Source organism: Pan paniscus, chromosome 6 (genome assembly GCF_029289425.2).
Source record: "Pan paniscus chromosome 6, NHGRI_mPanPan1-v2.0_pri, whole genome shotgun sequence".
NCBI lineage: Eukaryota > Metazoa > Chordata > Mammalia > Primates > Hominidae > Pan > Pan paniscus.
The window spans coordinates 174,059,738-174,073,557 of record NC_073255.2 but is presented as its reverse complement, the minus strand read 5'-3'; the positions used below and the strand labels follow the sequence as shown (position 1 = coordinate 174,073,557).

The 13,820-nt window shown below is 36.6% G+C and overlaps 1 protein-coding gene across 3 annotated transcripts in view; it reads left to right on the top strand.

The window, feature by feature from the left end:
- Positions 1–13,820, top strand: part of PTN (pleiotrophin) — a 116,181-nt gene that overhangs the window by 81,886 nt on the left and 20,475 nt on the right. For all 3 annotated transcript variants that reach the window (XM_003813429.6, XM_008965987.5, XM_063606391.1), the window contains 3 exons: positions 6,707–6,822; positions 8,046–8,219; positions 10,290–10,451. In XM_003813429.6, coding sequence (XP_003813477.1) covers positions 6,708–6,822; positions 8,046–8,219; positions 10,290–10,451 — 451 coding nt within the window. In that variant the 5' untranslated portion in view covers position 6,707. The remainder of the gene's footprint in view (positions 1–6,706; positions 6,823–8,045; positions 8,220–10,289; positions 10,452–13,820) is intronic.

Below are 13,820 nucleotides of genomic sequence, written 5' to 3'. Positions count from 1 at the left end.
TTCGTTCTGAATGCTCCCATGTCACGTAAAAATATGATCAAATAAATTTATATGCCATTTCTCCTATTTATTTACCTTTTCTCAGTGATTTTTAGGTAACCTTCACAGGGCAAAGGGGAAATTTTCCCTTGGCCCCTGTAAGTATGTAATGACTAAAATGTCTGATTACATAGATGTCAAGCAACTATAAAAATGAGAGCCAAAAGGAGATCATCTATGTAAAATCATTTTAACTGCTTTTAAAATTCGTAATTGGTGGGTTTAATATTTATATTATTACCATGAGACTAATGTTTATGTAATGTAAGATAATCAAATCATTAATTTTATATTTAGTTCTATCATTTCCTTTGTCCTTTCCTCACTCTGCTCACAGAAAATGGGCTGGAAATAAAGAAAAACTCATTGAAGCTGAGCATCCCTAGTGCCCAGATTTTGGTCTTAAAATATCATTTATTATTATCAAAACAAACAAAGATTCTTCAAAGATGGGACAATTAGAGCTTCAATAAAGATAAAATGTGATGGCTTAAAACATACCAAATATGAATAAATGCATGAATTTATAATAACATTAAAAAAAGAAAAAGTGATTTGCTGTATTTTAATGATAGTAGAGAGCAAATTCATAATCTTGAAAACTAGATAAATAAAAGGAAAGAATCAAGCATTTATCCTATATATCTTTATGAACTTTAAACAGCTGAACAAAATATTAGATGAAGGAAAACATTTCTTTATGGAATTCTGTTAAGTATTGTATGAAAATGAAAGACTAGAATGAGAATATCACCATTTTGCAACCCCCATCCATACTCATTAAGTACCAATGGCTGTTAACATCACAAAAGAGCAAAACCCAAATATTTTGTAGCTCCTGGTGAAAGAATGCAATGTTATTTACATTCTTACCAAAGGGATAGCACCTGAGTCTGATTAAGCCTCTGCATCCAGCTGCCAGTTTGCAGCTGAAGAGAATATTGAATTGCACCATGAATTTGCAATCATCAAAATCTGGAATATGGGATACTAATGATTAAATGGCCTGGGTTTTGTATAAGTAAAAAGCAAGAAAAAGAAAGTGATGGAGGGTAATCCTGTATAGTAAAAGCAAATTGAAAGATGTATCAGTTTAAAAATAAAATAAAATAAAATAAAATAAAATTAGACAAGTCAAGGGAAGCACCCTTGAATAAAATCTTCAAATAATACAAATAAATAATTACTATATGAGTTACTTTTGGAGGGATGAGACTGTCATTGGGATGGGAAACATGTAAAGCCTTCTCACATGACTGGAAAAATCTTACAATAATTTGCTAAGCTCTTTAGTGGGTTTGTGTGGTTTTTCTATAACTTGTGTTTTGTTTTACAATAAAGAGGTCAGAAAATTACTATTTCACGAGAGTTTATGCAACTGAATCACACAATATCTAGAACAATCTGGCAATGTGAAACAAATAATGCAGAAGCATCACAAATCATTTACTGTCATATGAGGCTACTCTCAAAACTGATTGTTTTTTTTTTTACCAAAGCACTTCTTTGGTAAATTACACATCCCCAGGTATTGACAAAGGGCAGAGACAATCTTTTATTATCACTATTCATTCCTCTGTTTAATGCCATGTTTTGCTGATATTTTCCACTAGCAAAAAGTGTAATGAGTAGTAGCTATTTTAAAATCTTAGGTACTTTAAATAAAAAGTGGGAGGCGTAATAGTTTTATCACATGAAGGGTATAATACGTAGTTGCAAAGTGAGATGTTTTTTCTTATTTCATACAAGTTAAATTGCATTTACATATTTCCTAATTATCAACATTGCAACATTGGACCTCTTGACTTCAGCGAACTCAAAAGAAATACTGGGGATGAAGGTCCTTGAGTTCTTATCAAGCTTCGAAGAAGTAAAGGCAGATTTAATTTGTGTCCTGATAAGGCTGAACACAACTTTAGTTGGTCCCAATTAAATCATGTCTCTCTCTCTCTGTCCCTTTTTGTTTTGTTTTGCTTTTGGATAATACTAGATAAAACAAAGTATAATGCTTATTTTTTTAAATAAAAAAAGCACTTCTTTGTAGTAAGTAATAAGAGTAAAGGGGTACACTAATTTTATTCAGCAACTAATACTATATTTCTTAATATTCTGGTTATTTCTATATCTGTATCTTGTAATCTTCATGACAAGTCTCTCAAGTAATTGTTACAACCACCCCCATTTTGCAGATGTCAAAACAGTTCAATCTGTTGTGATTTGGTAATTTGTTCAAGGACACTCAAAAAGTAGGTGGTATAGCTGAAGTTTGAGCCAAAGGTTTTGCCTCCAGATCCTGTATTAATCCCCCAAATAGGTCGCTAAAGTACAGTTTCCAGCATCCTTTCCCTGTATTTACTTTAGATATTACCATCTTGAAAATTCTAGATCTCCTTAAAATACTAAGGAAAAGGGGAGCTCTCTTTTCCTAATCAGCTATTTATCCAGAAGAGATTGAGATTTAATAGATAAACACATTCTCCTAAAGTTGGTTTCTTTAATATCTTTTAATCATTGAGTTTCAGATTTCATTGAGATAACTTAACAATTATTTCCAGACACCAGCACCCAAATATGGTAGTCTTCAACTTAATTGTTAATATGCAATTAAGTCTATTAGGGCAAGTACAAGAATGATTGCAGTAGGAAAAGGGGGTGAGAAACAAGTAAATTATTCAAAAGAATGGAGTCAATTTAGTAAGGCTTTATTCTCGCACTATTTTATTTTCCCCAGATTAAAAAAAATATGCCACGATCCTGATCACTTCCTTAGAATCAATATTTTTGCCTCTGCTCTCATTTGGCACTCAGTCTGTTGGAGAACAGGTAAGGTTAAACTTCATACAGGAAGAGCTTTTGCCCTTACTTGGTGCTAAGGACAAATAAACAATCAACTATGCAAATATCACAAGCAAGGGCAACTGTTATCTACCTGTATGTATACTAGTTACTCAAGTATTTACTACAGCAGCAAGGCACCAGCAGGCTAGTTGGGTATTGTTTTGGGCATACTTGAATTTTTCGATAAATTTAATCATTGCATTTTTAAAACTCTTTACTCTCTTCTTTTAAATAACCTTTATTCATTTTCTCTACCCAGAAACATCTAAGCTCTCAAAATATAGGCTTAAGTAGAATGATGAACAAAATAGAAGGAAGGGGAGAAGAGGCTGAGAAGAACAGTGTTCTTCAATTCAAAGCTGTTGTTGAACATGTATTGTACACAGGTGACCCACTGTACACATGGACTTGTGTGCATTTTTTTCATGGAAGATTTAAGTGCTGAAATCCACCATTTACTCAATTCTTAATGTTCTTAATTATTCTAAATTAACATTAGAGGCAGATAGAGTGTATTTCCATTCTACTTTCTCTCCAACTCCCATCTAGTACTTACCTTTCCTTCTTTCCAGTCAGCTCATATTTCAGTTATAATGACTTGTTTAGTAGACTATTCTATACTAAAAATTTTATTTGATTTGGAAATTCTGGCCTGTGTGTTTTTTTCCTTGAAATCAGTGAATAGAACTGGATTAAGGAAATCTTTTTGAAAATAACGATGAAAACAAGAGTTTAACAATATAAAACTAGAAATGCTGAGGTTAAAACTTGCCAGTGATAGCACCTTGCCATGAATAACTCTGTGTGTGCATGTGTGTGTATATGTGTGTTATTGTATTATTTACAGAAGGTAGAGTCTTTCTATTTCTGCCAAGTTATCATATTTCTCCAGTGGGCTCTGAGGTGCTTCTGGCCTCTCTTCCTGCTGTAGGTATCATAGGACTATGGATGAGCATCCCATGGCTTGGGCAGAAAGTTCTCTCAAGAGTTCTGCGTTCTCCATGGGAATTTCCAAATTCTCACAGTAATCTAATTCTCGACAACCTAAATACTTCTGATATTTGTAAGTAACTGTTGAAAATGCAGGTAAATTTTAACTTGGAAAGAAATATATTGTAATTTAAAAGTTCTGAATCAAAAAAATAATTTGCCCTTTTAAACAATTGAAATGAAAAGTTTCTGCCAAAGTGACAGAAAGAAGGCTTTCAGCCAGCCTCTGGGGAAAGCTCAAAGACTTCCACTTTGGTTTACTTTACACCTAATAATTTTAAATGACATTTGAGTACATTATGAAAGATATAGTAGCACTGATGTACCAGTGCCCAACTCAAAGAACTCTGAAAAGACTTGCAAACCTATGAGTCTAGACTGGCTTCTTTTACCATTCACACCCAATTAAAAGCACAGGAAAAGCCTCAGAATCAGTAGAAACTTTTCTGCGTGACCATTCATGAGGTATTAGGTTGGTGCAAAAGTAACTGCGATTTTTACTTTAAGGGCAAAAGCCATGATCACTTTTGCACCAATCTGATATAATAAGAATTTAGCCTCAGGAGGAAGAACAAAGCACCTTATCTTATATTGTAGAAAGTGCTGGAGATGGTGAGTAGCTAATCTAGGCTTGTGATTCAGGGAAAAAATTAAGGTTCAAAATATTAATTTTAATTGATAAGTGAAATATGCTTCATCCATATGTTGGAATTCAAAGCCATCAATTTTAAAAAACAACACTAATTTACATTCCCACCAACAGTGTAAAAGCATTCTTATTTCTCCACAGTCTTGCCAGCATCTATTGTTTCTTGACTTTTTAATAATTGCCATTCTGACTGGCATGAGATGGTATCTCACTGTGGTTTTGATTTGCATTTCTCTAATGATCAGTGATGTTGAGCTTTTTTTCATGTTTGTTGGCTGCAGAAATGTCTTTTGAAAAGTGTCTGTCATATCCTTTGCCCAGTTTTTGATGGGGTTGTTTTTTTTGTTTTGTTTTGTTTTTTATAAATTTGTTTAAGTTCCTTGTAAATTCTGGAAATTAGTTCAACCATTGTGGAAAACAGTGTGGTGATTCCTTGAGGATCTAGAACCAGAAATACCATTTGATCCAGCCATCCCATTACTGAGTATATACCCAAAGGAATATGAATTATTTTAATATAAAGACACAGGCACACATATGTTTATTGCAGCACTATTACATAGCAAAGCCATTGAACCAACCCAAAAGCTTATCAATGATAGACTGGATAAAGAAAATTTGGTACATATATACAATGGACTACTAGGCAACCATAACAAGGAATGAGATCATGTCCTTTGCAGGGACATGAGTGAAGCTGGAGGCCATCATCCACAGCAAACTAACACAGGAACAGGAAACCAAACACCGCATGTTCTCACTCATAACTGGGAGTTGAACATTGAGAAGACGTGGACACAGGGAGAGGAACATCACACACCAGGACCTGTTGAGGGGTGTGGGGTAAGGGGAGGGAACTTAGAGGACCGGTCAATAAGTGCAGCAAACCATCATGGCACATGTATACCTGTGTAACAAACCTGCACATTCTGCACATGTATCCTGGAACTTAAAGTAAAATTAAAAATAAATAAATTTAAAAAAACACTAATAAGAGACAGCATATACAATGCCACAGAAAAGGAGAAAAATTCACAGGCAAGGATATCATCTCAGATATTTTTCAATGAGGAAAATAAATTAGAGAAAAGAATAATCTCAACCCCTTATATACATGAAACGTTTTATTGTTCACACTAAAGAGAATGTTAAAACACCTAAACTAATCTAGTACTACCTCTGGAAAAAAAATTATCAGCCTATGATCATAGGACATTACAACCATTTTTACGTGAAGTATAACACACCACTAACACAGCAGATGGAGCTCAATAACTGCCAGGCAAGTTGCTGCAGCCATGATATGGTGTAGCCATTGGGAAGTGGGTCGTCCTGGAGCTTGGACTGAGACTTTCTCAAGGGTGTTTTGGCCAAGTGACCGTATTGACACTAGGCTGTCACAGGTGGCTTCAAGTTCTAGGAGAGTCTTTCTAATGATATCTTGGGATTTTTGATTCACATTAAATGTGAGCATTTCCTATTATGAGTGAGTGTAAAGACTTCACCATATCCTAAGATTAGAGGATTTTTAGCACATGCGAGTTTATCATTGTGTTTGATATGTATCACAGGTGTGCTAGCTCTACTTCTGGGATTCACTCTTTGTTAGATCAATAAATAATGGAATAATGATAAGATGATAGTGATGATTATGACAATGATTTTGAAAAGATCAGAGATGTTGGTTGTTGTGTATGCGTCTAAATAGAAACAGTAAACATATACTTGTATAGGTAATTCATTCATCATGTCTACTCAAATTGGTCTTGTGTACAGCAGTATCATTGCTGTGGTTGTTTCTAATATTGTCAGGAATTTTGAAGATGGCTGTAGTTGTCGATATTACCAAGTGATGCTATCAGCAAGACAGTAGGACTGTGTTCAAATGCATGCCTTCAAAGTTCTTTTGCTTCCATAATTTCTGAGTCATACTTAGCAAATGGTTGTGAAGTCTTAAGTGAAGAACTGTTGCGTTTTGTCAGTGAATACGTGATTGATTGCAGAAGAGCACTTATTTCAATGGCTGTTGGTGAGAATAGATAAAATTCTACCCAAGATAATTGATATGAATCTTCCTGAAATCTAACATTCCAGAAATGGAAAGTGGAGCCTTTTCATCAAGGGTTCAATGAGTCTTCCTTTCTGACTTAGGTTAATGCCACCTTCTTCTCTTTCTCTGTTTATTCCTAGAATGCAGGCTCAACAGTACCAGCAGCAGCGTCGAAAATTTGCAGCTGCCTTCTTGGCATTCATTTTCATACTGGCAGCTGTGGATACTGCTGAAGCAGGGAAGAAAGAGAAACCAGGTAAGCAGTAGGGTTCTGAAGGCCAGATGCTTCATTGATTAATGTCCCTCTAGTCTAATTACCTGCTTTTCCTTCCTCTCTTCTACTCTGCCTCTCTCCCTTCCTATTCCTCTATTCCTTCAATCTTCCCTTTTCAAAAATAATTACTTAGAGGAACCTAAGAAATATCCTGTCTTATTTTTCTCCCATTGTAAGTCTTGGATTGCATGACGATGATGATCATTAATATAATGATCAAATTAGCAGCTACTATGTATAGAACATTGACCAGTAATCAGGTGCTTTATTATTTACCTCTCTACCTCAAAAAAAAAAAATGCACTGCAACTTGTTTTTCTCCTTAATTTCAGATTTACAGAGGAGGAAACAAGCACAGAGAAGATAAAGCACCTTCTCTATGCCACTCCCAAAGTCATAAGTAGGCTGTGGAACTGACAGTCTGTTTAAATCTGTGATGCACCATGTTTGTATGATGTCATTCCTTCTACAAGGCAGAGAAAGGAACAAAAACTTACACTGAAATGGCTCATTTGACAACTGTTATTTCTTTTTTTTTTTTTTTTTTGAGTTGGAGTCTCGCTCTGTCACCAGGATGGAGTGCAGTGGTGCGATCTCAACTCACTGTATCCTCTGTCTCCCGGTTCAAGTGATTCTCCTGCCTCAGCTTCCCGAGTAGCTGGGGCTGCAGGCATGCACCACCACGCCCAGCTGATTTTTGTATTTTTAGTAGAGTTGGGGTTTCACCATGTTAGCCAGGATGGTCTCGATCTTTTGACCTTGTGATCTGCCTGCTTCGACCTCCCAAAGTGCTGGGATTACAGGCATGAGCCACTTTGCCCAGCTGACAACTGTTATTTCTAATATAATATTTTCTTCATTTTTAGGAGAACTATATTTTTGACCATCTCTTCTTTTATAGAAATGTTTGCTTCTAAAAGGAGATGCCACTAAATCACTTAGCACAGTCTCTGGCACATAGTAAGAGGGAGTTCAATTAATATTAGTTTTAGCTCTTTTCTCAGTTTTCTTTCTCTCTTCTCTTGATCATTCATTGTTTCAATAATTTGGTTAATATTCATCATGTTTCTACTATTCATTAGACAATAAGGATACAGATAAAAAAACACAGATCCTGCAATTAAGGTGCTCAGGAATGAACTTGGTTATATCTGGAAGTTAAGGAGTTTTCTGTATGTTGATTAGGTTTTCCTCCTTTCATTCAGAAAAAAAAGTGAAGAAGTCTGACTGTGGAGAATGGCAGTGGAGTGTGTGTGTGCCCACCAGTGGAGACTGTGGGCTGGGCACACGGGAGGGCACTCGGACTGGAGCTGAGTGCAAGCAAACCATGAAGACCCAGAGATGTAAGATCCCCTGCAACTGGAAGAAGCAATTTGGAGGTAAGCCTCATGCTGCTGAGTTAATCTCCTACTCTGAGATAATTCTCAAGTTTTTCCACCAAATGTCTTTTTAAGGATAAGTACTTTTTATTTTAAATAACTTTATCTTACCAGACACGAAGTGACCAGACTGGTCCCATTTCAGGCCAGGCAATTATTTGTTGTGGAGGCTGTCTTGTGCATTTTAGGGTATTTAGGAGCATCCCTGGCTTCTACTCGCTAGTTTCCGGTAGCATTCCTCACCCGCTCCAGATGTGAAAACTAAAAATGTCTCCAAATATCTATGGCCAAATGTCCCCTGTTGGTCAAAATCATCCCTGGTTGGGAACCACTGCCTTTCCAAAGGGACATAAAATATATCCTTGATTCCTCTGAATAATGTTAGTTGATCTGTCTTCTCTCTCCTTTCTTCTAAGTTCCTTTGATTTTTCCTTTCCCCTTTTCTTATTTATTCTCCTGCTTCTCCATGTTTCTCCCTGTCACTTTCAGACCTTCTCTCCCATTTGATCCCTCCCCACCCTCCACACAGTTTCACAGATTCACTTACTGAGTTCAGCAGGGCTGCTCACAGCCACGTTTCATAAATCTTTCTCCCACTGACTGGAGTCAATCTTATGCTGGCCTGATCTATCTATCTGAGACAGGATCTCTCAACACTTTCAACTTTATATCCAGTATTGAACCCTCAAATAACCTCTTCCACAATCCAGACTTTTTGTCTTTCTTAGCCATAGTGGGACATGATGCCTGAAATGTCCTATCTGTGTTCTATGGAAATGCATTGTGGCCCATAGACAAGTGAGGAAGGATAATGGATGTATACATGTATGTCTTTTTCTCCCTCTGTAATCTTTGGGGTATTTTTTATTTGAATGGATATAGACAAGTTCTATAAAAGTGTGATGGAGAACAGGTACATTTGGTCTTAAATTGTATATGGGCACCTTAAAAACCCACTTACAAAAAGTTTAAAAGGTGTATCTTAAAGACTTACATGGAGAATATTAAATAACTCTCAAACTCAACAGTAAACAACAAAACAACAACAACAAAAAACGAAACAAACAAAACCTAACAGTTCAATAAGAAAGTGGGGAAAAAACATTAACAGACATTTTACCAAAGAGGATATATAGGCAACAAATGAACTCCTGAAAATATATTCAGCATCTTTTCCTTATTAGGGAACTAGAAATTGAAACCATAATGAGATATCACTCTACATCTATCAAAGTGGCTAGAATAAAAAATAGTGACAAGACGAAATGCTAGTGAGGGTGCCAAGAAACCAGATCCCTCATATGTTGCCAGTGGAAATTGTAAGGTGGTACAGCCACAGTGGAAAAAGAGTATTGCAGTTTTTTACAAAATGAAACATGCATTTACCATGTAACACAGCAGTTTCTTGGTAATTTATCTCAGAGAAATGAAAACTGATGTTTCCACAAAAACCTATACATGAATTTATATAGCAGTTCTATTTGTAGTAACCCAAGGCTGGTAACAGCTCGGATGTCCTTCAGCTGATGAATGGTTAAACAAACTGGGGTACATTGGGACCATGGAATACTACTCAGCAATAGGAAGAAACAGACTATTGATGCACATGACTTGGATGGATCTTCAGGAAATTATGCTAAATAAAAAAGAAAGCCAATCTCAGAAGTTTACATATTGTAGAATTCCATTTATGCAACATTTTTAAGCTAGAAAAATGATAGAGCTAGAGAACAGATAAGGAGTTGCCGGGGATTAAGGAGGTGGGGAAGGAGGAAGGTGGCTAGGCCATGACTATAAAGAATGACCCACTGTTGTATTGGGACTGTATATTAATAGTGTATATTAGTGTGTATTAATGGTGTATATTGATGGTGATCGTATGCATCTACACATGTGATAGAATTGAACAGAACTCAATACACACGCATACACTCTGTATTATTTCTTATAGCTGCATATGGATCTATAATTATTTCAATAAAAAAGTTACAAACAAAAGTGTGCCTTTATTATCCTGGAAGTACGATAGGATCTTTCAAGTATTTCTGTTTGGTTCTACCCTGCCTTTAGCGGAGTGCAAATACCAGTTCCAGGCCTGGGGAGAATGTGACCTGAACACGGCCCTGAAGACCAGAACTGGAAGTCTGAAGCGAGCCCTGCACAATGCCGAATGCCAGAAGACTGTCACCATCTCCAAGCCCTGTGGCAAACTGACCAAGCCCAAACCTCAAGGTAAGTCCTTGCCATTATACCACAATTTTAATGGATTGATGGACTCAGGCAAGATCTGGAAAACCCACATTTTCCAGAAGGAAATATTAGGTGAATTACCTGAAGAAAGTGACTGAAAAACTCCCCTACACTGAGAGTCACAAAAATACTTTAAAAATACTTTGAAGCAGGCAGCCTGTGAGTGCAAATTGAAGTCCTCTGCATAGATGAGGGGATTGGTACAGTCTCCTAACCCAAATAAATAACATAGCAAAAGAAGCCAGCAAAGACAGTTGTATGATGACCATATATTCCACACTCTTAATTGGAACTGTATCCTGACAAGAAAAACAAACTCAGAATGTTTATGACGGAGACAATTTTAAATCAAACTTCTCCCAGATTATCTGAAATATAGTTTTCACAAAATCAGGAAAATTATTTTACATTTTCCCTTTATTCACTGCATAACTTAATGGGTTCTGCATTTGTTTTCAGAGCCTTTATATTTTTTGAGTTCAATTTGGTTACCAACTACATTCATCACAGAATTTTTAAATGACAGAGATCTATATCTCCCAGAAAGTCAGGCTCTGCTCTCTTGCTGGAGAAGGTAAAAACAATCATTATGGCCATGAATTCATACATACAAGGATCCCAACTAAGGGAAATAAACTCTTTTATCATGGATGTTATGGCCTGAATTGTGTTTTCCCAAATTCATATGCTGAAGTTTTAACCCCCTCACAATGTCACTGTATTGGAGACAGGGTCTTTAAAGAGGTAATTGAGATAAAATGCAGTCACAAGGGTAGGCCCTAATCCAGTGCAGCTGGTGTGTTTATAAGAAGGGAGATTAGGACACAGAAATACATAGAGAGAAGACTGTGTGAAGACAGAGGGAGAAGAATGCCATCTACAAGCCATAGGGAGAACCTTCAGAAGAAATCAGCCCTACAGATGCCTTGATCTTAGGCTTGTAGCTTCCAGAACTGCAAGACAATAAATAAATAAATTTCTGTTGTTTAAGGCACCAACTCTGTGGTACTTTGTTATAGGAGCTATAGCCAACTAATACAATGGTACTCAATGAACTCTAAATTCAAATACCTTCTTGGCCTCTACTCATATATTTTAACTCTAAGGTGGTCCTGAAAATCCATACTGCCGGAGAAATTGTAAGGAGAGATTCAGAAAAATGACCATGTAAGAAATGCTCATAATAAATAAAAATAGAAAAAAAAAATCTGCAGAAGGTGACGGAGATTGGCTGGTTTCCTGCTGGTGGCCAGAAAGGACTTTATTTTTCACAGGCCTGGCTTTTTGGCCACTGCTGGAGTTGTCCATAGAAATAGTTATCTCCAACTTCAGGATGGCCAGGTACAGGCTGGACCTGCAGGTGGTGAGTCTAGGGTTCAGGCTGCCCTTTCCAGATCATGGAAATCTCTGCCTGTTGTCATATGGTTTTTGGAAGGCATGAAGCAGGGCAGGAGTGACTGCAGTGAGTACTTATGCAGACTTCCCAAATGTCATTTGTCCAGAGACAACCACATAAATCTAAGCAAAATCAGTGCCCTATCTACCAAGTGAAGCATTTCCAAAAAAGGCAGAACTCAGAGTTACTGTAGTCAAAATAATTTATTTTTAGTCCAGCTGTAGAACCAAAATATTCAGTATAAATACAGAATTGAAAGGAAAAGAAATTAAAGAAGCTTCCACATTCTAGCACAGTGATGCTCAACCTGGGCTTCACATTAGAATATTCTGTGGGAACTTGCAAAACTCCCAGTGCCCAAGTATAGCACAGACTAACCCAATCAGCATCAGTAGTTTAAAAATTGTGAATGCATCTCAGAAGGTTTCATGATGCAGCCAAAATTGAGAACTACTGCTCTAGTATGGAATCCATTGACAAGAGACCACACACACATGCATACACATGTAACACACACACACACACACACACACGTGCACTGTCCTGTTCTTTCCTATGGGAAAAAGAAAATTCAACTTAATAATAAGGGAGAAAAAGTGGGGACATGATTAGGTGGAAGATGGTGGGGCTGGGTGAACACATAAAATGTTGAAAAGTTTGGAATAAATGGGACACAGCAGGGAACATGATTAAGAGAGAACCCTAAACGATATTTAGGAAATAAGTGAAGTCTTCCTTTTACCGGAACTGGTGTATATTTCACCTTTATACAGTATCTCATCTAATAACATGTAATGAAGGTTAAGTTTGTTTCAGGCTTTCAGCTTGAAAAAATGACACTAAAAATATTTCAAGTGGATAGACATTCTGTAATATTCATACATAAATAAATTATGGTATATAATTAATTGATATAATTAATTGAAAATATGATTACTATGAGTGATTCTATGTTTCAAACTACCAGTTATGCAATTTACAGGTCATTAAAATTCATCCTTCCCTTTGTGTATAATATACCTTTGTTAAAACTAACCAATCTTTTCCATCTCAGCAGTGGAGAGTTTTATAAATGCTGTTTGGCACTGAGACACTCTGCAAAAAGAATGATTTCTTTTTTCTTTTTGATACAGAGTCTCACTCTGTCACGCATGCTGGAGGGCAGTGAGGCGATCTCGGCCCACTGCGAACTCCGCCTCCTGGGTTCAAGTGATTCTCCTGCCTCAGCCTCCTGAGTAGCTGGGATTACGGGCATGCGCCCGGCTAATTTTTCTGTCTTTTTAGTAGAGACAGCATTTCATCATGTTGGTCAGGCTGGTCTTGAACTCCAGACCTCAAATGATACACCCGCCTTGGCCTCCCAAAGTGCTGGGATTAAAGGCATGAGCCACTGTGCCTGGAAAAAAGAATATTCTTATTTTAGGAGTTGAACTAGGGAGATGTGTCAGATATAAAATCTTTATAGGGGACACAGACACACTCACACACACATACACATTCCATGGCATATTTTTCCTAGTTTAAACCAAAATGTAACGAGTGGCATATGTAAGCTGTATTTATTTTTGTACTATTTTTCTCAAATAAACTTGGATAGATATTATAGCTTTTCCTTTGCACGTCTCTAACTTTAAGATAGCTTACATTCTACTAATCAATGGGAAAGCAAATAGTAATGAATGGAATCTATACTATCATTATCATTATTCAGTTTCTACTCTATACATTGCTCTAGGTGTTTTCCATATAGTAACTTATAAAGTCCCATATATCCTTGCAGGTGGGTATTATTATAAAGGAAACTGAGGAACACTGGTAAATTTATTTGACCAGGAGTATATCTCTAATAAATGACAGTGCCAAGGTTTGTCTAACTCTAAATTCATGTCATCTTTTGTATTCTGCTGATTTCTCACCTAAATCACAAAGGGGTATGAACTAATCTCCATGGGTTT